At 37.1% G+C, this 26,510-nt stretch overlaps 5 protein-coding genes and 1 pseudogene across 6 annotated transcripts; 1 reads left to right on the forward strand and 5 right to left on the reverse strand.

Annotated features, from left to right (window-relative positions):
• Window positions 1–5,294: 5,294 nt before the first annotated feature.
• On the reverse strand, window positions 5,295–6,692 carry LOC145588085 (methyl jasmonate esterase 1-like; annotated as a pseudogene).
• Window positions 6,693–7,117: 425 nt separating this feature from the next.
• LOC145589804 (methyl jasmonate esterase 1-like) lies at window positions 7,118–8,527 on the reverse strand. The gene is made up of 3 exons (XM_081646493.1): window positions 7,953–8,527; window positions 7,737–7,868; window positions 7,118–7,625 (listed from the first exon to the last, which is right to left on the reverse strand). The coding sequence occupies exons 1-3, from the start codon at window positions 8,412–8,414 to the stop codon at window positions 7,353–7,355; spliced, it is 867 nt and encodes a 288-aa protein (XP_081502619.1). The 5' UTR covers window positions 8,415–8,527; the 3' UTR covers window positions 7,118–7,352.
• A 507-nt stretch (window positions 8,528–9,034) lies between these two features.
• On the reverse strand, window positions 9,035–11,599 carry LOC145589803 (protein LATERAL BRANCHING OXIDOREDUCTASE 1-like). The gene is made up of 3 exons (XM_081646492.1): window positions 11,085–11,599; window positions 9,977–10,304; window positions 9,035–9,411 (listed from the first exon to the last, which is right to left on the reverse strand). Exons 1-3 carry the CDS (start codon window positions 11,525–11,527, stop codon window positions 9,151–9,153), a joined length of 1,032 nt encoding a protein of 343 aa, XP_081502618.1. The 5' UTR covers window positions 11,528–11,599; the 3' UTR covers window positions 9,035–9,150.
• Window positions 11,600–11,855: 256 nt separating this feature from the next.
• Window positions 11,856–20,686, reverse strand: LOC145588086 (protein CYPRO4-like). Its single transcript, XM_081644732.1, has 3 exons — window positions 19,554–20,686; window positions 14,091–14,772; window positions 11,856–12,557 (listed from the first exon to the last, which is right to left on the reverse strand). Exons 1-3 carry the CDS (start codon window positions 20,525–20,527, stop codon window positions 12,276–12,278), a joined length of 1,938 nt encoding a protein of 645 aa, XP_081500858.1. The 5' UTR covers window positions 20,528–20,686; the 3' UTR covers window positions 11,856–12,275.
• Window positions 20,687–22,285: 1,599 nt separating this feature from the next.
• On the forward strand, window positions 22,286–24,106 carry LOC145588087 (uncharacterized). 2 transcript variants are annotated; one of them, XM_081644733.1, is made up of 3 exons: window positions 22,286–22,400; window positions 22,521–22,602; window positions 23,755–24,106. In XM_081644733.1, the coding sequence occupies exons 2-3, from the start codon at window positions 22,553–22,555 to the stop codon at window positions 23,981–23,983; spliced, it is 279 nt and encodes a 92-aa protein (XP_081500859.1). In that variant the 5' UTR covers window positions 22,286–22,400; window positions 22,521–22,552; the 3' UTR covers window positions 23,984–24,106. The 2 variants fall into 2 exon arrangements, with proteins under 2 accessions (XP_081500859.1, XP_081500861.1); XM_081644735.1 differs by having other exon boundaries at window positions 22,337–22,400; window positions 22,511–22,602.
• A 733-nt stretch (window positions 24,107–24,839) lies between these two features.
• LOC145588088 (protein LATERAL BRANCHING OXIDOREDUCTASE 1-like) lies at window positions 24,840–26,291 on the reverse strand. Its single transcript, XM_081644736.1, has 2 exons — window positions 25,273–26,291; window positions 24,840–25,097 (listed from the first exon to the last, which is right to left on the reverse strand). The coding sequence occupies exons 1-2, from the start codon at window positions 26,077–26,079 to the stop codon at window positions 24,840–24,842; spliced, it is 1,065 nt and encodes a 354-aa protein (XP_081500862.1). The 5' UTR covers window positions 26,080–26,291.
• Window positions 26,292–26,510: the final 219 nt, after the last annotated feature.

Here is a 26,510-nt window from a genome sequence, read left to right on the forward strand (position 1 = left end):
AGAGTTTTATATGAGTAATTCCCTGTTTCTCCTATTGATTAACAACATTCGTTTCTCATGGGGCAATACAGTAATTTCCGGGGATATGAGTGGTTTTATATATTGTGAGGTGTTTCTGACTATGTCCAGCTGTACAAGTAGTGCAAAAGAAAAGATGACGGAGTTAACTTTCACCGTTAACTTACAAGTGAAGATCTGCATCTTGTTCGCAAATTCAAGTGTACCCAAAGTGAAGATCGAGGGATTAAGTCTATTTCCCTTAATTTTGAAATTAAATCTGGATTCATGACAAAATTTTGATATATTTGTAAATTGGTCTTCTTTTGGCATCCACTCTTTGCTCTTCTTCTTCCCTTTACTCACCTCCATCCATGGAATTCAAAGACTTTCAATGGAGATTTTAAAGCTCGCGAACATGTTCAATGGAGTAGGAAGTAAAACCTTACCATTTGGGGTTAACCATGCCCTTATTTCCCCATTTCTGTTAGGGTTTTTCGTTAATACGGCGGCGAAGCCGCCTGAAAGACAAAGGAGGACAATAAAGATGGAGGAACACAAAGAATATGGTGGAGGTGCGAGCTGAAGGACACAAAGGAGATGTGGTTGACAGCTTTAATGGAGGACGAAGGTGTTGGAGGACAGTAGAATGAGGAACATTGATAATGTTTGATTACATTAACGGCATCCCATATACTCAGCTGCTCATGCCAACTAAGCATGTCCCACATATGTCTACTCATCAGCACAACAACACAAAAAAGTTGGAAAAAATTGCAAATATGCCACTAGAGAAACAAAACCCGTTTCTCATGAAGAGTAACTGGGGTCTCCTCGTTTTATATGGAGATAGAGGAGTATGTAAACTCTGTAATATTCATTAAAGAGAATCATATCAAACAAGACTTTATTATGTTATTTTTCTAACATATCACTTGTCATTAAAATTTGACTATTTGATCATGTTATTCATATGAAATAATCAATCATCTAGGAACCAATAGAGCTAATTAATTTACTTATTTGTTTAAATATATGGAGCTACTTGCAATTTGCTATACTAGTATTGATAACAAATTCATTAATCACCTCTTAAGTGTACTAATTAGTCAGTAATAAAGAGCAAAAGTGAGGAAAGTAGTTGAAAAGTGAGTAAAGTATGTCCCAAGGTTGTCGTGTTTAAGAACTTTGGATAAGGCCATGATGTACACAAGGATGTTTTAGCAAATCATAGGTTCAGTTGTTGCAACACCACGTATATGTGATATGAACTATTCGTCTACTTCATTATAAAAAGTGAAATTTCCCTAGACTTTTACGAATCTCACATGTTATCATCATATGATCATATCCACCTTGGAAAATGGCCTAGTGTATAGTTTTATTAATGTTATAAATTGAACAACTATACAATTTACATTAATGTATAAGTGCTCTTTTGTTGAAAGTAAAAAGAGTGAAGCATATTGAGGTGAAATTCGGAGTTGTTTGGTTGATAAAAGCATACTAAAATTTGATTTTAATGTATTATGGAGTAGATAATTAGTTTTGAAATTTGATTTAAATCGCTAGTAAAAAGGCTAGAGATTTGAACTCTCTCCCAATTGCAAAATCTAATATTAGGAAATCAAACATTTATTCAATTAAAGGAAATTTCTAAGCCTAATAATTTCAGCAGTGATACACACTTTAAGGAAATAAAATTAAGCTAGTCCTTAGATTGAAAATTCAAAATTACTTAGAATGATTATTTTTAATTATTTTAACATAGCATAATAATAAACTAAGAATCAAATTACATTATGTAAGAAAGTAATGTATCGCGTATTGAATTAATTCGACCAATAGCCTTTTTTAAAGAGAGTATTTTCCATATCGCTAATGACATTGATTATCTATCAAATTGTAATTTAGCGACACAAAAACCACCACACCTTCAACAGTAGGGTTTGTATATATCGTATTCTTTACACATGCCAAACAAGAAGAAAAAAAAGTCCATCCCTTCAATCCATATAGAGCTACATATGTAAGACATCAATATGCTTACACGTACACGATACACCCTAAATGAACTACATAGAATGAGGAAAGTAGATAAAAGACAATTAATCGCTAAAGATAAAATTACCAAAATACCCTTAACCACGAATGAATTCAAAAACTCGTGTTTGGATATTTGTGATGACTTGGATTGGTCCCAAAAGAAATCACACTACATTAATCAATTTAATCATACAAGAGAGAGAAAATTCAAATTTAAAAACGGCCTTTGGAATACAACAAGAGCCAAATTAAACCAAAACTTCATCCTTATTTCCTTAGCCACAAAAATCATGCATTGTTTTCTTACCCACTTTCAAACTATATATAAACCCCACTTTTTCTTCCATTTTTATTAACATCAAACATTCGAAAAACTCACACACAAAAAAAAAAAAAAAAAAAAAAAAAAAAAAAAAAACGCGGCGTCTAGAAGTTGCATATTTCGAAAGAAAAAAAAAAAAGCACAAAAAATGGGAGGAATGGTGATAAAAGAAGTTGAGATGTGTTTAAGTTTACTAAGATTAGGAGTAGAATTTGTAGTTGTGTTTGCTCATGCAGTTAAAACAGTTGTTCATCGAAGTTTAGATGCTGATGATGAAGCTCTTACAGATATTAATCGTCGAAATCTTAATTATAATTACCAAGTACCTTTTCCTTACCCCGGCCTTCTTCCTTAATTTTGTTACATATATATATGTAGTTCGTTGTTGTCGAACTATGTACGTATCATATGTAAATATGTTCAAGTGTTATCGAATTTGTACAAAAACATAAGAACAAATGAGATCGATGTTGTTCTTTGTTTTTTATATTTTCGTTTTGAGTTATGTGTTGTTTTTTAATTGATGGTTAGGAGGAGTTTAGTGATACAGTGGATGTTGTTGATTGATTAGTTACTCTTTGTGATTTTATCACAGTTTTGATTAGTAGTAATTGATTTTCACGGCAACTTGTTTGTTAAATTGTTACATTTTTGTTTTATTGTTATTATTATCCGTACTTTTATTTGTGCTTTAATGTATTTCAATGTGTACGGTTATAAAGAGAATTTTTTGCTAAAACTCGCAATTTTTTTAGAACTCGGGTTTAGTTGTATGACTTTGAGTATTCGTAAATTCCCTTCCTAATGTATATCGATAATAGGCAACATAACATTTTTTTGGAAAACGGGTTCACCAACAAGTCAATGGTTCAATATGAATTTGACAATGCAAGCTTAGGCCGGATACGAGTAGAGTCACGGTGGTTCGGGATGGTGGTTGGGACGGTTGGCAAAGGCGGAGTGAGGGGGGACCCACTTGTGGCAAATTAAGCAAATAAATAACGTTTTCTTTTTGGGGTGGTTGGGAGGTTTGGGACATAGCAACCCCATGCATCTTCCATTGAATAGAATTCTACGTTTGACAATGACACCCTTAATCATGGTCTAAATTTTTATTTTTGTTGAAAGTCTTCTAATTATGGTCTTACCATTGCCTTTAAAAGAGGAAATTTCAATATTTTACTTGTATTATGTAGGTTGATTAAAGTACAATTCTAATAAAATACGATGAAATCAATGCGTATCATACCTTAGCTTATCTAGATGGATCTAGGACCACCAAACAATTATTGTAATTAAAATATTGAAAATAACAAGAAAATAATAATAATAATAATAATAATAATAATAATAATAATAATAATAATAATAAAAAACATTTATCGCCTTTATTCTTAAAAATAATTTAGGTTGTTTTTTAAAAATTAGCCGATTATTGACAAACGGCCAAATATCATCTTTCTATATGGGAGAGTGACATGAAAACATATGACAACTTTTAAGTCAAATTGATAAATTGGATAAAATTTGATCGAAGTTGACAATATTTTTATCCATATGTAATCAATCATTTCGTTTCTTACACCAGATACTACCAAGTTTCATAATTTTTGAGTTTTCACCGACTCTACCAAGATTTTTGCTTGATTTGTAGTTACACATGCATGATGAATAGCTAATGTTTTATTTGGTGTACAATTTTGGTTGTACTTGTTTTATTTGTCAATATAATAGTCATGAGTTAAGGGTTAAGTACATGTTAAAATTCATTCTAAATTGTTGATTCATTTGACAAAACCTCACATTAAGTTAATTTATTCCAATGAATAACAGAAAACAGCACTATAGGGGTGGCAAAATGGTCTTAAAGCTTGATTGCCTTGAACATTAAACAATGAAAAAGCGAAAATCTGAGTTGGATTCATTTGAGTGAGCCGAGCATTCTCCACATTAATTACTTTCCGCAGCTAACTTTTTCCAAGTATGTTTGCTAAGAACGAAGGGGTGTCTCAAGCTCATATAATGTCTCGTGAGGTTACGGACATTAAGGAAGAGTTGGACACTTCACACTATGGTTAATAACAATCGATACTTTGGGGTTAATATAGACTATAACCCTATTAAGAGGAGGGAAGAATCAACTCCTTATTTGAATCCCGGAATTTACTATTTTTGGAAGGGAAGATGATAAGAAGACAGTCGTTGATATGTTGTTAAAACGACGTACTACTGTTGTTAACAATGTGATCACAACCCGCGTGCTATATTGGAGGTAGGAACACGGCTATTAGTCTACTACGGATTATAGGAGGAAGACCCAATGTATCTCATCGATGAACTTAGCTTTATCAAGAGGCAAAATCGTAATAATTTGGGGTTACAATGGATAAAGCGGCTGCTAACAGTCTAACAACATTAGCGGTTTTACCTATTTTTATCCTGAATTTTACCATTTTGCAAGACCGTAGACTTGGATTTTCTCTTGTAACAAAGAGAAGTTCTTAATTAGAATGTTTGTTAGGGAAAAGCTCTATCACTTAGAGCTAATCATGTTGAGTTTTGTGATGAGCAATTAGTTTATATTTTTGTGATAGTGTCATTTCTCTTGCTAGATTGGCAAGGCTGTAATTGGTGATTAATCACCTTGGTTAGCATTAATGCATTTGTGTCTTTACTTGTTCCTCTTTAATCTCTCTTTAGTCTTAAATTTCTTTCTTTTGGTCAGTCTTCTGTTTGGTCAGCCGGGAATTTGAAAAGATGGTAGAGGGACAAGGATTTGGTTAAGGATGATGATTACAACCTTGAAAATCGGTAGGCCTAGCCCGATATCATTTGAATCTTTATTACAGTGATTAACAATAAACACACTTTGAATCTGTGTTATGATTTGCAAAGAATTTAATTACCAAGTAATTCTTAGGGAGCACAACCTCAGCTAGCTACCCGTGACTCCACCCCTCAGCATTTATCAGTGCAGACTCTGCAGTTGCAGACTGCAGAAAAAGAGCTAGCAGAATAACAGTTAACCAAAATCTGCTGCAATGCTCTGCAGATGAGCCCAAAGCTGCAGGGGTTGGGAAACCATGACCATGTGATCAGACCTTTTTATCTTTTCCACTCTGTTGGGAGGGTTTTTCTTAAGATCCATCTCTCAACTTCTTTATCCATTATCCTGTCTTCTTCAGAGATGATATATACGCGAGGAACTGATCCATATTTCTGATCCGTTAAGACAATCACCTCGGACATGTCTTGCATACTGAATAAGCGCAATGGTCTCATTAATGTTGTTGCAAGCGCAATATCCTGCAGGCACAGATTTATATACTGATCCAGTTAAGAATGTAAAATTATGCACTATGTGTGCATTTTGCTGCTCCTTCATCAACTTACCTCGGGAGGGCTAAGGTCATACACCTTTTGTGACATGTAATTCGGACCAAATAAGAAGGTAGTCGGAGTATTATTTGGACCGTTGTCATACATAAATTTATTATCTAATCCAGGTCCACTTCTGCTCAATAACTGCAAACAATGTCAGAAGCCATAATGTTATCGACTCTGAGCTTGTTATACTTGTTATACTGCAAACAATGTCAGAAGCCATAATGTTATCGACTCTGAGCTTGTTATACTGATAAATGCTCAATAACTGCAAACAATGAGCTTGTTATACTCTGAGCTTGTTATACTTGTAGTTAATACAAAATAACAGATATTCAGATGAGGAAAATATAGACTGTTAGTAAATTTGTCAGAGGTTTACAAACAAGTTAAACATAAGGTTACCTCTTGGCTAAGAATGGAGACATTAAAATCTGGTCCTGGCATCTGAGCGGTGACAAAAACACCCACCGAGATTTTATCAGGAAAATGCTGCATAGCATGAGATATAGCCAAACCACCTAAGCTATGACCTACAAGGATTACCCTTTCATTAGAGGGAAGAGAAACCATCAAGTCTGTCAACGGCTGAAAGTACTCGGATATTGATTGAAGATCATTTGGCTGCAAAGGGTTGATCCCGGAAGCAGCTAAATCAATTGCAGTGACTGTGTGACTAGATGATTTAAGGAGGGGAAGCAGCTTGTACCAGGACCATGCTCCTAAACAAGATCCATGAACCAGTACAAAGTGCTTGCTCAAAGGTTTATGACTATGTTGATGATCAAGCTGCTCATAGGATGTCTCAATCACAACAAACATAATCAGAAGGATTTTCAGAGAAATCAGTCCCTGATGCAGATTTCTTTTCAGCATTTTTCACGTTTTGACTTTGGTAACCCTTTGCAGAGGCTTAGAAATGGTTAGCAATACCAGATTATAAAGTTTGCTACTTTTCTAAACTTAAAAACAAGAAAGTTCAAACTTCAATGAGAAAAAAATAAAAAAATACAGTAACAAAGAACTCAGGACATTGACTTTCTGCAACAAGCTGCTGAATTCAGCTAAGCAAAAAAAAAAAAAAATTAATTGGATTATGGCCATGTAATTATAATTATTGAGGGATGTTCAAGATCTCCTCATAATGATCTTGATTAGTGTACCAAAACTGAAGTTTGCTTTCTCCTAGTAAAAGGAAACTTCTCGGTTAAAATGTAAATAGTTAAATAAATGACACAAGCATGCCTGTAATCCACAAACAGTGGAAATATATACAGCTTTGTGCTAACATGATCTATAATTACTCCGTCCTTTGCAAGTAATGATATAACTATCGAAAAATCACACATAAAGAAAAATGTATTTCAATTGAAATGGAAAAATGGAACATCATTGGTTCATATATTGAATACAATTATAAACAAAACAGGTCATCTTTACATATAGAAAATTCATGTATGAGTGATGAATTTAATTTTACAGATTGTTGATTATTGCAAAGCAACTTTGACATATTTTCTGACAGAGTATAAGGTATAACTGAGAATACTTTTATCAGCAACCTTGTAAGTTGTAACTTTGCTGATTCTGAAGAAGCAAACAATCAGGAAAATTCGTGCGCAACACTAAGTAAATGAGCAAAAAGTTGTGTGGGTTGAGATAGCATAACCATGTGATCTGAACTTTTTACTTTAAGAACCTTGTTTGGAGGGTTTTTCTCAATCATCAACTTCACAGCGTCTTCTGTCACAATCTTGTCTTCCTCCGAAATAATGAGAACTCTACTCACTGACCCATATTTTTCTTTCGTAAAGATCAAACCTTCTATACTGACCACCGGTCTAGGTCTCACCAATATTGTTGCAAGAGCCACATCCTGTCAATAAATTCACAAATGGCTAATTACATATCAACCATCAAGTACATCATATATTCACATGACATCGCGTTTATGGCAAAAGAAACTGGAATTTATACTGCTGCATACCTCAGATGGACTATATTGTAATACTACTTGTGATAGAAACTTAGGGCCAAATACAAACGTCGTTGCAGGATTGTTAGGACCATTATCATATGTAAATTTGTTGTCCAGTGCATGAGCCACTATACTCATTGCCTGCATTACATTTGAAGAGAATTTAGCAATGTTGAATTCATATCACTGAGCATACTCAAATTAAACTACATACATGAATGTCACCTTTTTAGCAATAACTGAATAATTGAGGGATGGACCAGGCATTCCAGCAGTCAGAAATACACCCACAGAGACCTTCTCCGGAAAATGTTCCATTGCCTGGGATATGACAGCCCCACCCGAACTATGACCAACTAGTATCACTCTACTCTGTGGGGGAATGGACTCCATGAAATCCATAAATGGCTTAGTGTAATCAGAGAAGGATCGAACATCTGTAGCGTGCAAAAGGTTGATCCCAGAGGCAGCTAAATCAATCACAGTGACCATATGTCCTGCAGATTTTAGCAGTGGCACTATTTTGTACCAAGACCATGCTCCAAAACAAGACCCATGAATTAACACAAAATGTTTGGAAAAATCTTTTTCAAGCTGAGAATTTTTCGCTGTGGATGCAGAAGCAGCAGCAAAGAACAGAAACAGGATGAGGGCAACAGATATTACACGTCTCATTGTTATCTCCATGGAAATTTTACAGTTCTGTTTTAGGCTCGTTTTGCAAAATTCTTTGTGAAATCAATCTGGAAGAATAAATGTGCAAGATTTTAATGATAAGGTGCTCTACATGTGGTCAGGAAAGTTGTTGATTTCTGGCATCAGATATTTTTTTCCAAAAATTTAATAGAAAATACTTGGACAGTATCAACAACCTCAAGAATATGGCAAAAACACTATATAACTAAAAAGTCTTTTTCATATTCAAACAATAAATTCCAAAAATCATGCTAGTTGATGAAAGCATATGGATTGAAAAGCCAAGTTCTGGACAGATTAATATTACTATAGAAATGTAGGCCAGCATAGAATCATAGATACATAACATCAGCCGAAGACAATGGCTACAAAGTTAAGAATATGTTACTGAAATATTATAGTTAAAAGTCTCATAAAGACATATGTTTTAACAAGTAAGCCAAGTTAACGAACATAGTCATTATCTGCATCTTATATATACGAAGTATGTGATAGTTGCATCAGTATATATCAAAACAATGGGCAGGTTTATCATCATATTTTGGCAAATTTACGCAAGTATATTATCTGTTATGAGAACACAAAAGGTATCAAACATCTAGTATATCATCTTTTATTGAGAAAAGCTTTATACTTCTTACTGAAACAGCAGACTTTGCAATCATAAGTTTCTGAATGTCCTTTCACACAGACAGTAACATATTTTTTGGTTGCAATCAATCCTATATTATTCAACTATTTTGAAATGAGCAACTTGGACATTTTCAACATTGAGCTTTTTAAAGTCGCTGAGCCTTCTTGTCGTGTAGAACTTCCCATAGTTGTATTCCCGGTACTTAGCAGGGTTCTGCTTGTCAATCAGCTCGTTCAAAGGCTTGACTGTAACATAGTGTGACAGGTTAAAAAAAAATGGAATTGATAATCTCCCTTTCTCAGTATTCACTTTTACTCTGTGCTCCACACTCTCATACTTATCATTGCTCCAAACCTGCATAATAAGCAGTGCAAAATCACCATCATGTTCTAGACAAGGGGATCCTACTATCAAACTTACTTATACAAGGTTTGAGTAAAAAACCATCACATAAGTTCGGCTAACTCATCAAATTCCCAAATAAATTGTAAATAGCCAGTAAACAATATAATTCTATGCAAAATTCAAAATTCAAAACCTCTTCACTTCATTAAATCATCAAAAAATTTCTTTTTAACAGAAGGAAAAGTTACAGTATGGTACTTCACTGAGGCACTTTAAGGATACACTTTCCAAAATGAATACAAAGTACCCAAAAACTAATGATCATTAAATTTGCATACTTTTTCTAGTTAGAAATCCCTAGATTTTGGCACATTTCTATTAACCATATAAGAAATTAGCAAGTTCAACAGAAAGAATTTAATCACCACGAGTTATTTAAAATTTATATAGTGCATATAACTAGAACAGGACCAGTGCTAGCTAATGGAAAATTCAATGATTTTTTTGGTGCTTGCTGGTGTGTCTGTGTGCGTGATTTATTTATTGGGGAGGGGGTGAAAAATAAGAAGAGTACCTGAACTACATCTCCGACATTGATAATATATGCATCTGGGGTGGGTTTCACAAGGATCCAAGCCCCATCCATTTTTCGTCTAACTTCTAGTCCTCCAACTTCATCTTGGGAAAGGACAGTCAAGGCACCGGAATCCTTATGAGGACCAACTCCAAGAGCCAGGTCAGGGTAGGGGCAAGGTGGATAGTAATTAATACGAACAAAGGATGCATGATCCTCGAAAAAACCACTTAAACGATCTGCAGGGACACCTAAACTCAATGCAATAAGCTCCAACAATTTGTAAGATAGTTTCACCATTTCTTGAGTGTATTCTTCACAAGCGGCCCTGGGCGAGTTATCAATCAAAAAGAGATGCACCAAAATTCAATCAAACTGACCAAGAACTTATAAGCCACTGCAATAGAAAGAAACAAGAAACAAGAAACCAACACAGCCAGAAATACAATTCTGAAGTAATGGCATTTTATAATGCAGCATGACTAGCATGAAAGAAATTACAATTTGACAGTATTGTAATCCAAGTATAAAGATCAGAATAAAAACTGATCATCCAGGAAAAGAAGGAAATGTGTGACACTGATTAATATCCTGCTCAATCTCATTTCTGCAATGATTCTTACCAAATATATAGAATTACCTCATCTATCTCCCAGATCAATCTAACAATCTGGGTCCATCAAACAACTACAACAACAAATCCTTTAGTCCCAAAATGATTTGGGGAGCTAACATAAGTAATCATCCACGAAAAGTGATTGGCAGTCAGCATATAACAAATAAACTATCTGAAATAATAATTTAGTTTTCTTCAAGTTCTCATCCTAATTTAAGATAATCAAAAGGCAAATAATTCATTATAATCACAGAATATCAAATACAAGTTTACTGTTCTAGCACCGCCGCTGTTCCCAGAACACTTCACCAATCTCCAAGACTTGATCATGTATATGTGTGTGTCAACAGAACAACCACTAGTTTATATTTCAAAACACCCTATGATATACCTTTAATGTCAAAAAATATGCATTCCAGATTGAACAAATATCGAAAAAAATATATTACTCCGTACTAAATTTGTAATGAACGATGAAAAAACTAAAAGTACCTGAAGTCAGGAGGATAATCAGGCCACTGATTCCTGAGTTCTCTGATCTCCTCATCTCCAATCTCATGTGAAGCAGGAATCAAAGTTGGGTCCAAAACAGTAAAATCAAATATTTCTTTCCAATCCCTAACATTCTTTGTATGCTCTGAATCATAATATCCCAAAGGGTTCTCTTCATCTCTTCTTACTTTCTTCTTCTCCTCCAGGGGTAAGCCAAAGAACTTCCTCGCCGCCAACTCCGCTTTCTGTCTCTTCTCCACAGGCACCCCATGATTAATCACTTGAAAAAATCCCCATTTTTCACATGCTTCCTTAATCTCTGCTATTACCACATCATTTGCAGAGGATATGTCAATAACTGGGATTTCTTTGGCTTCAATGGTTGAGGTGGGATTTGGCCTGAATTCAGTGGGTTGAATAAAATCTGGGTTTACATCCCCCATCACTACTGAAACCTCGGACCTAGTTCTTGTCAACAACTCTGTATTTAGGATGTTTTATAAGTACAAAGTATGAACTTTGGTATCTCCCCCTTTTCCCAATTAATGGGTTAAGGGGGGTTTTATCATGTGCTATAAATTTGGAATTTTCTGGGTGCTGTTCTTTGTCCATAAATGGTAAGATATACTTGTCTTAAGCTAATTCGTCGTGTTTAGCTGCCGAGAAATAAAATTACCCTGCAAAAAAATACAGTAACTTTGGCAGCCAATACTATCCTTGTTAGTTGAATTATTGGAGAGTTAATATCGGAAAAATAAATGAATCAAGCAAATTAGAAAAAGACGTAGCACCATAGGAGTAGAAGAAAGAAAACAGAAAGGGCTTGTTCAATTTCATTCAACATTATATGAAATTGTTTTCAACAAAATACAGAACCACAATTCAGGACAGCATCACTCATTTCCAAACAAATTCGGAAATTTTCAATACCTGCATTTTTAGTCATTCAGATTTCAGTATGCTGTCTTCCATATCCTAATCAACACTAGTGAAATAAAACGTTTCTACTTAAAGCAACACAATCTATAGAACCCTCTCAAGCACACAATTTAGAAATGCACTCGAGAACACGTGCTGCACCCCTACTTACAAAAACTAATAGAAAAAAAATGTTCTACTGATGCAGCAGGCATGCTCTTCACAATCATTAGATAGCTGGCATACATTTCATACAATGGCAGTACTATACTGTCATTGCTTGGTTGATATGCTGAATGAGGACACTTTCATAGGGGTTGCCACCACAAGAGGAGCTTCAGGAGAGTCACTAACAGCAAACTTCTCATGCATGAAGCGACTGTCCACTATAGACTCGTCTTTCAAAACAATCTTATAGCAGTAGCAGCTCTTCAAGCCCTGTTGATTCCGATAGCATTCGTGCGCACTGTTCTTCACTTGCTCAAAGTTCCAAATGACACTGAATTTTCCAGCTGTAACAACTATGTGACGTTCTTGTTTCCCTTCCTCGGTGACCTGCAAACATGCAAAAAATAATAAGTCAATATTTTGTGACAACCTCTGTTTCCCATTTGTCTTCTGATTCAATTAACTATCTGATGTACCTTCAATAAATACAATGCATTGAAAAAATACAGCATTCAAAAACTTTAAGGGGAATAAATCAGCAAATTACCAACACATACATCTCTAAAAAGAAACTCAGGCCAGCTAAATATGTTTCAGTGATAACTTACATCAATTACATAGCTTGTTGAAGCTTGACAAACAGCCCAAGTAGAAAGCATGACAATAAAAAGCCTTAACCAAGTTCACCAATTACTTAAAGCGGGAATATAAAGCAAGACAATAAAAATCCTTCATCACATCGGAAACATCAGACAAAAAAATTTCAAATCAGAAAGACCAACACATCAAAAGTGGCCTAGTTGCTTAGATAAACTTAATCAAACACTCACCCATACATCAAGTAAGACTCCAAGGGTCCATCAACAAAGCACATAAGGGGAAGGGGGGGGGGGGGGGGGGCTATGTCTAACAACATCACCCCAACCGAGGCATATTAAATACCATATCACAAAAATAAACAGAAAATTAGAAAACAAGATCAATCCAATCCTTCCTATTTTGATGCAGGATTGCAAGGCATCTACACCCCCATCACAGAAGTCAATGATATTAAGGTTCTAAACTTCTGATGAATAGAAGGCTTAAACGTGACCCAAGCTAACCTAAATATGTATCATACTATATCATACAAATAAATAGAGGAATAGGAATCAGGGCCAATAACTTATTTCCACACCATCCCTCTTTTCTACTACAAGGCATAATAGGCATTAATTAACATCGCGTCAACATAGACAAAACCAAACAAAAGGCACATAAGAAGAGCATAAAACTTTATTTGCCATCCCTGTTCCTTTAAACAGCAACAGATTTGAAGCAATCTATTCGTATAAAGAAATTTATATATGACCACGGACACAACACTTTCAATAATCCTTATGAATCAAACTATTCTAACAAAAAAACACTAGGATGGACTGATGGAGGGAATAATGAATGATATGAAGAAATTGGGCTTACAAGGGCATACAAAGATAGAAGGGCATGGAGGGAGGGAGAGAATATCAACAGGATATATAACCTTGGTTCATGTAGTCCCCATCCTTTGGATTAAGGCTCTGATATTGTTGTTAATTTGGTATTCTAACAATATGAGAATAGTTTCATACTTAACTACTCTAAAAATGAGTTAAATTATAAATTTCCCTGTTAGAATTCACTATCCCCATGTTTACTACCTTCTCTAAAGGGTTTCTTATTTAATTTGGCATTGCCGGAAATATTGAATTTTGTACCTTAACATTTGCACTATAGACAAACCGTTCACACAAACAACAAGCAAACATAAGCTAAGAGATAGCTAAAAATCAGCATATATATCTTCCTATCCAATAATAATTCTAAAATCATGAATGAGCAATCAGATGAGGTAACTAAATAGTATAGATGCTATAAGCACAAAAGTAATATCCGTCTTACCCATGAAAATTGACCGCCATGGAATTTGTTGTTTGCCCCGGCCATATGAGCATCAACAGGAGTTAACCTAAGCAGCCTAGGAGCCGAGACTCTGTTACCCATACGACCACTGAACCCCGTCTTAGTCCTTCCATCTTTGTCAGAAAACAAGGTGCAAATGAGAATCAAGTATGTATCAGTAGTACCCAACACCCACTTGCCATCATAGGTAACATCCACATTGGTAATTGGCGAACCGAGGCCAGGGAATGCAGTCTTAGCCTGTCTCATAGAGGTCTTAGAATACAGTCTAATCTTCCCATCAATCGAACCAACAACAATTGAACCGTCCCCTGTCGAAGCAAAGCACTGAAAGTTGGTACCCCTAGAGAACTGATGTCCTTGATTCCAATGCAACACAGGAGAGTTAGCAGAGGCAATGTCCTGCACATTACCACGGCGATCACGCATATCCCATTGACACAACCTATTATCATCCAATCCCAAGAATGTAGACCCTGAAGGATCAAGCTGAGCCCCTTTGTTATCAGTAGTGATATCCCTCATCGAAATATCAGCACCATCCTTTGCAAACTTCCATTCAGTCACAATCTTTCCAGTCTCAATATCCAATTGATGCAGCCCTCCAGCATGAGGTTTATTCTCCAACACAGGACTCATAAGCATCATATTAGTCTCCCCCCTGTCAAGAATGTGAATCCTTAGTCAGTGTATTACGTATAAGGGTATATTTATACAACCTAGGATCGGGCTAAAACATAAGCCCAATATAAGCTAAATACATAAGCCTAGCTCAACACCCCCCCTCAAGTTGGAGCATGCAAATCACAAATGCCCAACTTGCCAAGTAAATACAAAAATTGTTGCTTGCTTAATGCCTTAGTGAAGATGTCCGCTAGTTGGTCCGTGGTCTTCACATATGATGGTCGAATTATCCCATCCTGAATTGCATCCCGAACATAATGACAATCAACCTCAATATGCTTAGTACGTTCGTGAAAGACCGGATTCTGCGCAATATACAACGCAGACTGACTGTCACAAAATAAACTCATCGCTTGCGGATGTGAAACTCCCAAACTATCAAGAAGACCCTTCAACCACTTCAACTCATCAGTGGCCTTAGACATCGTACGGTACTCAGATTCTGCAGAAGATTTAGCAACAGTATCCTGCTTCTTAGTTTTCCAAGAAATAGGAGAATTCCCAAGGAACATCAAATAACCTGTAATCGAACGTCTCGTAAGAGGGCAACTAGCCCAATCTGCATCACACCAACCTGTCAATTGCAAGTCACAATCTGACCTCAAAAGAATACCCTGGCCCGGGCAACCCTTCAAATAGCGCACGGTACGAAGAGCTGCCTCCCAATGATCTTGACGAGGTTGATGCATAAATTGAGACAAAATATGGACCGTGTATGCCAAATCTGGTCTAGTGAAAGACAAATAGATCAAACGACCTACAAGCCGCCGATACATTTCGGGGTCCGCAATAGGTAGTGCCTCTGATTTTGCCAGAGTGTGGTTCTGCTCAATTGGAGTACCTGCCGGGCGTGCCCCTAACAAACCAGACTCTGCAATAATATCAAGTGTATATTTCCGTTGGCACAGAAATATGCCTTCCGGACTACGAGCAACCTCAATACCAAGGAAGTATTTCAACACACCCAAATCTTTCATATGAAAACAGGCACTCAAATATGCCTTGAAATCAGAGATCACAGAAGCCGAATTGCCAGAAATCAATAAGTCATCAACATACACCAGAACACTAAGATGGACATTCCCTTGATTCAGAGTAAACAGAGAATAATCAGAATATGACTGTTTAAAGCCATACCTTTTGAGTGACCCTGCAAGTTTGGCAAACCAACAGCGGGGTGCCTGACGAAGACCATAAAGCGATTTCTGAAGACGAAAAACCATTCCTGGTTTGCTACCATGAAACCCAGGAGGTGGCTTCATATAAACCTCCTCATCAAGATCACCATGAAGAAAGGCATTATGAACATCCATTTGATGCAATTCCCAATTTTTCGCAGCCGCAACCGCTAAGAAAGTTCGAACTGTAACCATTTTAGCCACAGGAGCAAACGTCTCATTATAATCAATGCCCTCAACTTGATGATTGCCAAATATGACCAGACGAGCCTTTAATCGTTCAACTGTACCATCAGAATTGTACTTGATTTTATAGACCCATCTGCAACCAAGAGCCGTCTTCCCCGGAGGTAATTGAGCCATCACCCATGTCTGATTGTCTTCCAATGCTGCAATCTCCTTCTGCATTGCTTCTCTCCACCCTGCATCTTTCATAGCCTCTTTGAAATTACGAGGCTCAGTCCCTGCAAATACAGCTGCAAGAAATATACGGTGTCGCAGGGAAAAATTTTCACAATTCACATAATGTGCTATAGGATAAGGAGTACCTGAGGAGCATGGAGAAAGTGAACTAGGAGGACTCGTCGCTTGTACAGTATGTGCCACATAATCTTGATGCCAACCCGGTGCACGTCGTACACGAACCCCACGACCAACATCAAGAACATTTTCATCACCCTCACCTACGTCGCTAGCAGCTGCCCCAATGTCAAGGGTGCTGCCAGCACTGCTGTCCCGGGCTGCTGCTGCTCTGTCGTCCACCGCAGAGGCAGCGCTGCTGCTGGCCAAAGCAGCCCCTGCCGCAGGCTGGCTGCGGTCACTGCCAGCTGCCGCAGGTGGGCTGCGGACTGCACTGCCAGGGGCAGCAGCAGCAGTCTCGGCAGTGGGCTCTGGATGCAGCTCTCGGCTCCCTTCACTCACCTCCAAAACCGCCTCCAAATCATCCAAAAAATCAATATCGACCCCCACATTATCCACATCCATATTATGCATATCCACATTATTTTCGGAGCCATTAATCAAGTTCTTTTCACTAGCAAAAGGGAATTCATTCTCAAAAAATTTCACATCACGAGACACAAAAATCTCCCCCGTTTCAAGGTCATACAATTTCCACCCCTTTTTACCGTGAGGGTAGCCTAGAAAAACACACTTTCGACTTCTAGGTGCAAATTTATCTCCCTTGGATTTTTGGTTATGGGCAAAACAAAGAGAACCAAAAACACGCAACTCATCAAAGCCAGGCTCTTTATCAAATAAAATTTCATATGGAGTTTTGTTTTGTAGTAACCGAGAGGGTGTACGATTAATCAAATATACCGCCCCAAGAACACACTCACCCCAAAAACCAATAGGTAAATTCCCTTGAAACATCAAAGCACGAGCCACATTCAATATATGTTGATGTTTTCTTTCAACACGGCCATTTTGTTGGGGTGTCCCAACACATGAAGTTTGAAAAATAATGCCATGTTCATTGAAATACGGAAGCATACAATTGAATTCAGTTCCATTATCACTCCTCACCAATTTGACGGTCGTTTCAAATTGACGCTCAATCATAGCAAAAAATGATAAAAATGCGGAATAAACTTCAGTTTTGGAATTCAACAAATAAACCCAAACACCTCTTGAAAAATCATCAACTAATGTCAAAAAATAATGTGCACCACAAGTAGACGGAGTTTTATACGACCCCCATAAATCACAATGAATTAACTCAAAAATTCTACTAGCCTTGCTATCACTATTAGGAAAATTATCCCTAGACTGCTTAGCTTGAGGACACACATCACAAGCTTTATTTAAATGTTTCATAGTAGTACTATTACTAACAGCAGGAACTAACTTGACAACTTTGTCTGACGGATGCCCAAGTCGCCGATGCCATAACTCGAACACAGACAGCCCCGGAACTTGCACCACACATACTGTAGGAATTCGCCGAAAGTAATAGAGTCCGTCCTTCCGTTCACCGGCTCCAATCAGGCTCCCCGAATGTAGGTCCTGTATAGCACATAAAGAATTAGTGAAACGAACAAAACATTGAGAATCATCAATCATTTTTGACACCGATATTAAATTGCATTTTAATTTTGGAACAAATAAAACATGCTCCAATATTAAATCATCGCTCAACCAAACTCGACCCTCTTTCAAGGCCACGGCTTGGTCTCCATTAGGCAAGCCCACGGGACACGCTGCAATTGAACACACATCCAACAAGCACGATTCATCCCCGGTTACATGATGAGAAGCCCCCGTATCTATAATCCAAGAACCCGGCACACACTCACCTTGCATTCGCTCTTGTTGATTGTGAACCATATTTAGCAAAACCTGAACATCGGAAGGCTTGAGATCGGCCAAAGACACACCGGCAGAAGCTTGAGGAGTTCCTGTGCTGTTGTTAGCACGAGCAGCAGGGGCAGCAGGTGTGTGCTTCGGTGCAGGGGCAGCAGCAGCAGACTTCGGCAGTGAGGCAGGGGCAGGGGCAGCAGCTCTGTCTCGCCCTTTTCCCTTCCCTTTGAGCTCGAACCACCATTCGGGGTAGCCATGGAGGTCAAAGCATCCTTCCACATCATGTCCCGATTTTTTACAGTGAGTGCAATATAATTTTGATCGATCTTGACGATCAAAATTACCTTTCCCACGCATAGAAGGCACAGCAAAAACATGAGCCTCCTTCGATTTCTCGGCTTTTCCTTTTGCAATGCCACGGGATTCCTCCTCTTGGAGGAAAGCTTGATAAGCACGGTTCAAATCAGCAGGGGGTTGTTGAGAAAGCAAGTTCGTCCTCACCACCGCATATAAGTCATCATCAATACCAATCAGAAATTGGTGCAAAATTTCTTCATCTCGATCCTTAGCAAACTTGCCAGCCACATTACACGTGCAAAGTCCACACTCGCAGCCATGGAGGGGCTTGATTCGCGTGAGTTCATCAAATAACCCCATCAATTTCGTGTAATATGCTTCAACAGTCATACCCTTTTGTTGCTTGCAATCGGTGATGCTAGTCCGCAATTGTTGCAAACGAGGTCCATTCGAAACACAATAGCGTGCCTCTAAATAATCCCATAGGCGCTTCACCTCCTCAAAGTAAGGGATCGATGCCGCAACCTTAGTGTCCATAGACCGCAATAACCAGGAGACTAGCATCGAATTGACCGTCTCCCAATCAAGCAGCTTCGTCTTGTCTGTAGGTTTGGTGATGGTTCCATCAACAAACACAAATTTCCTCCTAGATCGAAGAGATAGTGTAATCGCCCTCGACCATGCCAAGTAGTTATCACCTGTGAAGATGACGTGTGTAATCAAATTACCCGGTTGATCACCGGAGCCAAGGTAAAACGGAGAAGCAGGATCAATCTTTCCGGCCTCCATTGTTGATGATTAAGCGTTGAAAAAAAAAAAAAAAAAAATCAGTGTTTTAGGGTTTAGAGTTTTAGGCCTGATACCATGTCAAGAATGTGAATCCTTAGTCAGTGTATTACGTATAAGGGTATATTTATACAACCTAGGATCGGGCTAAAACATAAGCCCAATATAAGCTAAATACATAAGCCTAGCTCAACACCCCCTCATCAAAATCGCCTTCTTCGGGGTCGAATAACTCGAAGATTTCACATTAGAGCTAGAACCATTACCCCTATCAAACTTAACATTAACCCCCTTCCCATGAATTCCATGCCTGAAATTCTTCACAACCTGAATACCCTCATTCCCAACAAGAAAACTGTTATCAAGAGCACCCAATGCCAAGCTCTGAATCCCGCTACTCGCCGCCTCCTCGAATTCCTCAAGCAAATCCTGCTTCGCCCTCACCGGAGTAGACTTAGGGGTACTCAATCCAGGCCCTTCATCATCAACCGCATCCCACATCGTATCGTCGGCGGCTTCAGGATTAACCCACCCCAAGAAATCCTTCCCATAAACCTTCACCTTATTCTGCTCAGTAGGTTCAACCCCATGAACATTCTCAAACAAACAATCCTGAAATTCAGACACAAACATATCATAATAATTATTCTTCTCAAAGAATTTCAACGCCCAAACACCATTCCACACAAAATCAATCCTCAATTGATCCGGAAACATCTTCAACTGCAAATCCGTCGAAACCCTAGCCCTAATTTTCGACCCAACTCGCAATTCCCAATACAAATCCCCCTCTCCTTCCTCCTCCTCTTCCTCCTCATCTTCCCCACGAGTCTTCACAAATGAATACGACGTCGCAGATTCAGCAGTCTTCCATTTCGAATCAGCCGTCCCACCACCAACATGCTTGTAAAGCTTAACAGCGTTCTTCCTCGAAGACCCAGAAGCAGGAGTAGAGTATTTAAGCTTCAAAGCCTTTAATCTAGCTTCAACATCATCTAAAGAAGACGAAGAAGGAGTAGTAGCAGTTTTACCGCCATGACTAAGGTTTCCTTCATCTTGGTGTTCTTCAGGAGTATCGTAATCTTCATCTTCCTCACATTCGGAATCACGCTCATCGTATTCGTCGGAATCTGAAAGCTCTAATCCTTCGCGACTGTTGGCTGCCCCCATTGATGGAGATTGAAGGTGGGATCGAGGAGAGAGAAAATGGAGATTTGAGATTTTCTGGGTTTTTGAAATTTGAAATGTTCGAAAAAGTTGAGGTTAAACCGTTGTCTTTGAAAAAGTATGAATTTGAGAGGAGAGAGAAAATGAAAAGGGAAAATGAGAAATTGGGTTATTTTGAGCAAGTAACCAACTATAAATAGAACTAATTGAAGCCCAATACGAGTAGCTTTATTGTAACGCTAATTTTTAGTTTAATGTCATTAATAAGATTGGAAAAATGTTCCAAAGTGTTAATGCCAAATTGCCAAGTATAGGATTGCTTAAGAATGAAGTTATAAGCTATACTTGTACATTGCTACTCTTGCTTAGACATTAAGATACGAGTATATTTTTGTGTTAAATGTTCGTTTAGAAATTGGATTGGATGAATTGAATTGGATCAGATTGCTGAGTAGGGTGTGTTATACATACGAAGTATATCTTTAAAGATATTCTTGATATTCAATTATGTTATCTTGTTAAGGTTTAAAATTTCAATATACTTAGTATTTGCGATATTGTGAAATATTTTACATGTGATGGAAAGTGAATTGAGTGGAATGATATTTGCATTTTTCAAGGTAATGTTGTATTTATTTTTTTATTTTTTTTGACACAATGTTGTATTTATTTTGAGAGATGGTAGAGTCGTCATTGAGATTTGTAGATAGTTAAATATCTTAACGACATTTCATGTGATTATGAAGTGTTAAAGAAAAGTGAAAAAAAATGGAATTATTGAAAGTAAAAGCTAACTAACGTCACCTAGCATTAGATAAGATGATTAGAAGTGGAAATTTTGAATTAAATAATCATCAACTAGAATGCCCCCGTGTCAATGTATATGATGTATCGATCTGCAAAGGAAAATAACATTGAAATAATTGAATTTCTTTTATTTTTTTTTTATTGAAACCTTTTTCTACGCATCTTGTTATTTGATTGGGATTGATAACAAATTCTCCTGTTATCCTTTATTGATGCGTTACTAAAAGTATAATTAATTTGATTGCCTTTTTTTGTATTATGATGTGGCAAATGAGGTGGCTCTTTGTAAGGGGAGCATTTGGAGTTTGCTCTAGTGTCATTGACCACTAGTTTTAATTAGTTTTAATTAATATTTTCTTCATTCTATTAATATTACAATAATGGATCTTTTGCACTATTCATCACTTTGATTTGACCATATAATATGATTTATACGTTAAGCAAAATATAGTCATGTGGGATCTTGTTAGATTCGTCTCATAAAATACATTCACAATATCAACTTTTTATAATTTATACTCTTACACAATCAAAGATATTTAGCATATAAAATGTGATTTGAGATGCGTAATTTCATCCTTGTTGCAATATTAATAGAACGGGGGAAGTAATAAATATAGATATAGATAACGTTGGGCGATGTGTAGAAAATGTACTTGTACAATTTTACATGCTTAAAATCAAATTTTACCATATTATGTACGTGGACTTTTAATGTCTTATTGAACTTCCTCACGTATTAGGAGTGAGGGAAAAGGCAAGAGAATCTCCACCCTCAAGTTGCTTCTAATGGAAATTAATCCCACTACTTGGTGTGGCTTGTTGTTGATATGAATGATATCGAATTACAAGATTAACAATATACTTTAATTTAGCTCATTCACAACAATTTACCTAAATCGAGTTGACCTGAACCCGATCCAAAACCAAACCCGAACTCACAAGTTGACTATTCTTGTACAATTGGTCACCCTCGCTCGGGTTCTCTTTTCTTTCCCGTCTTCCCTCAATTCACTCTCTTACCTCTCCAAGAAAGAACCCTAACCCTGCTAATTACGGTTCATCATCAGTAAGTTCTCTCTTCCCTCTTCTCTCTCCTCATCTGTTAAATGCTTGTTATTATGTTATTCATTTACAATGTGGGCAGTTTGCCAATTTCACTGATCAATTAATTTTTAGTATTGAACAGACAATTCATATATCGGTGCAAAATAGATCAAAATGGCTGGAAAAGAAGAAGTTAAGCATCTTGAGGAATGCTCTGTTTCAAAGTTTGTCTCTTTCCTTCAATTCCCTGAATTTTCTACTCAATTTAATGTGTTGGAATTTGACATTGTTTTTCTGGGGTTCTGCTGTCTTCATTTCATGGGGTTTTTCCCCTAATTGATCAAATTGCTTATTTTAAAGCATTTTTCTGCTAATTGTGAGCTAATTTATTGATCATTAATTCAATTTTTCATGATTAACTGACAATTATATTATTTTTCTATGGTAATCATCTATTTCCCCCCTCCCACAAAAAGAAAAACAAAAAATGAAAGGAAAGAGAAGAAATTTATGGTTTATAATTGCATTATGTTAATACAAGTGCTACAATATAATGATTTATGTCAGTGGTAAGTTTACCTTGAATCAGATTATTTGATATTGGATAACTCAAGATTCACGAACCCATGTCGATTTTTTGACTCTTGAACCTGGGTATGGATACACCGCGCTTAATTCTGGTCCAAAAACATGGAAATCTGTTGTGAATTGCTGAATTAGCCTCACGTATTAGTGCCTAACACCAGGGTAACATAGACGGTACGTTGTGCAACTCCTTGTGATCAACATCTCTTTTTCTTGTAGCTTCCTGGTTGCACCAACTCTATTTGAATTAAGATTTCAATTTGTGGGTGATGTTAATGGGGAAATAGCTGTCTGGGTAATGTTGAGACTAGAAGTATCAAAGACATGGTTTTGAGTAATTTACCTGTAATATACTGAGTACAGACTGCTTTCATATTGTATAGCAGTAAAATAGAATTATGAAACTGTTAGGATTGTGTAAGCTAGTACGCTTGTGTACAGGAAAACAATTTTCTAAGTTTTGTTAAACTAATTTAAAAGTATACCTCTATGACATCTAGGCATCTACCATGTACCACATACCAATTTGCACATTTGTTCATGTGTTTGTGGGAGGATAATCTAGTTAAGTAAAACACTATTTCCAGCTTGTAATGTCATAGGATCTTTTTGCTACTCTGACCTCTTAGATAAATAGCTTTTAAGTAAAACAACCTTGATTTTGGCTTTGACGTTTGGAAAGACTTGCCTCACGTATTTAGCCGTGGTGTTTGTTGTTCCTACTATTTGCATCTTGATTATGTAAGTCAACTGTTCAAAGGCAATATTCAATAGTTAGGTTTTCCTTGCAGTGCCTTAGGAACATGGGTTTTTTCGGTATTGGGTGCTTTGGTAGCTATTCCTGTTGGAATAAAGAAGAAATCTCTTGCACCACTGGTATTCTTTGGAACAACAGGCACCATGCTGGACATTATAATGGGGATTAGTGCTTGTGAAAGAGAACATGCAGAGCGCCAAATGCAATTGTTGGAAGCACAAAATTCCGCCACTGATGCATCGGCAGAGTCATTACCAGAATGAAAGCAACATTCTATGGTAACTTGCTATCTTGATCACGCCAAATTTATTTTTTGTGTCAAAGTATGATAAACATGTATCTTTTACATTGTTTCCTTTAGCACAGTGAAAATCTCATTTCCAAGATAGCTAGCCTCCTGATTATAAATTTATAATGTCATGTTCTTGAAAAAATATTATTGAACATCCTACTCTACTGAGGTTATTTTAGACCATAAACATAATCTACATGAGGTTATGTTTATTTTAGACCATAAACATAACCTACACGAGGTTATGTTTACCTCATGTAGGTTATGTTTATGGTCTAAAATAATGTAGGTTATGTTTCTACCTACTTTACTGAAATCCGATTCAGTACTATATGATTGCTAAATTATGAAGTCTACTCAAGCACGTGACAACTGATTTTGGATGGAGGTATTAGCAACTTTAATTGAAAGTAGAGGACTTTTATCATGAAACTTCTAATTTAAACCCTCCAAAATGTAATGATCTGACCCTTAAACAGGAGGAGTCACTTTGTCTTGCAATTTTCTTGTAAGATCGTCTTTCATCAGACTTTGTCTTTGATATGATAGGTACTTTCATCCATGGCCCTAAGCCAGAATAGAGAGGTAAGTAAAGAGATAGTTAAAAGGGTCACTTGACCCTAACATATAGATAGAATACATATTCTAAAGTACAACTCAAAATGATTCTTGAACACTTTATCAGCTATTAGCTGACTACATTATGCTCTAATACAGTATTAGATATCTAAAAGGCTATAGGATAATTCTACCTGATTTTACAGATTTTTTTGTTATGATTTACTGTAAACTGTAATACTCCTTCCATCCAGATTTAATAATCACTGTTAGACTATTTTGAAGTGAGCGACCTGGATGTTCTCAACTTGGAGCTTCTTGAAATTACTTTTCCTTTTGGTTGCGAAATAAACTCCCCAATTATATTCATTATACTTGGGGGGATTTTCGTTGTCAATTGTCTCTTCCAAAGGCTTGACCATGATGTAGTGTGCTGGGTAGAAGAAGAATGGGATAGATAGCCTCTCCTTCTCTGAGTTTACCATCACCCTATGCTCCACACTCTCATATTTATCATTGCTCCAAACCTGCAAAACAGACACACACACAAAATTAAGAAAAATAGTGCTCAAATTAGCCATTATATACGATGTTAGAAGAACTTGTCACCAACTTCTGAATTTTAGTTGTAAATGTAGAGAACCCCAAGTTTATATTACAGCCCCAATGCCCCATACATCCCGAAAGTGGGGTAATGCTTACCTGGACAATGTCACCCACGTTAATGATAAAAGCACCAGGGTTGGGTCTAACACTGACCCATTCACCATCTGATTTCCGTCGGACTTGTAAACCACCAACATCATCTTGTGCCAGAATTGTCAAGGCACCTGCATCTTTGTGTCGATTAAGGCCAAGAACCAGTTGAGGAGAAGGGCAGGACGGGTAGTAATTAAGTCGCACGAAGCTTGCATGATCCTTGAAATAGCCGTTCAGCCTATGTGCTGCAAGGCCTAAACTCAAGGCTATAAGCTCCAGCAGCTTAAATGCGAGTTTTTCCAATTCCCTTGCATACTCTTGGGCATCCTCCTTGAACTCAGGAGAAGATTGTGGCCAACAATTAATCAACTGCTTGGGTTTAAGATCATCAGGATCAACTGGAATAAAAGAGGGGTCCTTGACAGTAAAATCGAAAACTTGTTTCCAGTCTTTAACATTTCTGGTATGCTCGGAATCATAGTATCCGATTGGGTTGTCCTCATCTCGACCTACCTTCCTCTTTTCCTCTTGAGGTAAGGCAAAGAATTTCCTGCCCGTGACCTCAAGTCTCTCAAGCTTCTCTAGTGGCACACCATGGTTGATCACTTGGAAGAATCCCCATTTCTCACAGGCATTGCCTATCTCAGCTATAAGAACTCCAATGTCGTGAATATCACTACGATCATTTTCGTAGTGATTGTTTGAGGTAATTGGAGAAAGATCAATGATAGGGATTCCTTCAGCTTCAATTGTAAAGGGTTTAGGCCTATGTTCAATGGGTTGAATGAATGCAGGATCAATTTCTGACATTGTAAGGGATGAGCTGAATAAAATTATGGGTTGAGTATGAAATTGTTGGTTAATGCTTTATAGAGTTTATTATACTATTGGATGTTCTCTATTTAGAGCATCTATATCCTGGACATTTGTGTGAAGATAATTGCCATGGTAATTAGGCTACATCGTTGGTCATGTGACATGGTATTTATGCTTAATATGTGTAAAGCGAAAGCTGAAAGTTTATGTTTTTTTCGAAAATGCTATCGATTTTCGAGTAGCACGTAAGCGAATAAAAATGATATACGTAGGGTCTGTTCTCTTCAGCTTAATTTCAGTTCCAGTTCAGTTCCTAATTTCCTTCTCTCATAAAATATTCATTTCTATTCAGTTCAGTTCAGCTCCAATCAGTTGGGCTCAGCTCAGTAAATCAAAACAGACCCGTAGTAATAGAATTTTACTGA

This window comes from Chenopodium album, chromosome 17, assembly GCF_948465745.1.
Source record: "Chenopodium album chromosome 17, dcCheAlbu1.1, whole genome shotgun sequence".
NCBI lineage: Eukaryota > Viridiplantae > Streptophyta > Magnoliopsida > Caryophyllales > Amaranthaceae > Chenopodium > Chenopodium album.

Bases quoted from the DNA above. Each gene is read 5' to 3' on its own strand.
- LOC145588087 (XM_081644733.1), top strand. From the start codon at position 22,553: ATGGCTGGAAAAGAAGAAGTTAAGCATCTTGAGGAATGCTCTGTTTCA. The intron at 22,603-23,754 runs GTTTGTCTCTTT...TTTTCCTTGCAG, and splicing joins GAGGAATGCTCTGTTTCAAA to TGCCTTAGGAACATGGGTTT.
- LOC145589803 (XM_081646492.1), bottom strand. From the start codon at position 11,527: ATGGGGGATGTAAACCCAGATTTTATTCAACCCACTGAATTCAGGCCA. The intron at 10,305-11,084 runs GTACTTTTAGTT...TAACTCGCCCAG, and splicing joins GATTATCCTCCTGACTTCAG to GGCCGCTTGTGAAGAATACA. The intron at 9,412-9,976 runs GTACTCTTCTTA...CTTATTATGCAG, and splicing joins ATGTCGGAGATGTAGTTCAG to GTTTGGAGCAATGATAAGTA.
- LOC145589804 (XM_081646493.1), bottom strand. From the start codon at position 8,414: ATGGAGATAACAATGAGACGTGTAATATCTGTTGCCCTCATCCTGTTT. The intron at 7,869-7,952 runs GTGACATTCATG...AATGTAATGCAG, and splicing joins ATTCAGTTATTGCTAAAAAG to GCAATGAGTATAGTGGCTCA. The intron at 7,626-7,736 runs GTATGCAGCAGT...ATTTATTGACAG, and splicing joins TACAATATAGTCCATCTGAG to GATGTGGCTCTTGCAACAAT.
- LOC145588086 (XM_081644732.1), bottom strand. From the start codon at position 20,527: ATGGGGGCAGCCAACAGTCGCGAAGGATTAGAGCTTTCAGATTCCGAC. The intron at 14,773-19,553 runs GTGTTGAGCTAG...CATTCTTGACAG, and splicing joins AAGGCGATTTTGATGAGGGG to GGGGGAGACTAATATGATGC. The intron at 12,558-14,090 runs GTAAGACGGATA...GCATGTTTGCAG, and splicing joins ATGGCGGTCAATTTTCATGG to GTCACCGAGGAAGGGAAACA.
- LOC145588088 (XM_081644736.1), bottom strand. From the start codon at position 26,079: ATGTCAGAAATTGATCCTGCATTCATTCAACCCATTGAACATAGGCCT. The intron at 25,098-25,272 runs GTAAGCATTACC...TCTGTTTTGCAG, and splicing joins ACGTGGGTGACATTGTCCAG to GTTTGGAGCAATGATAAATA.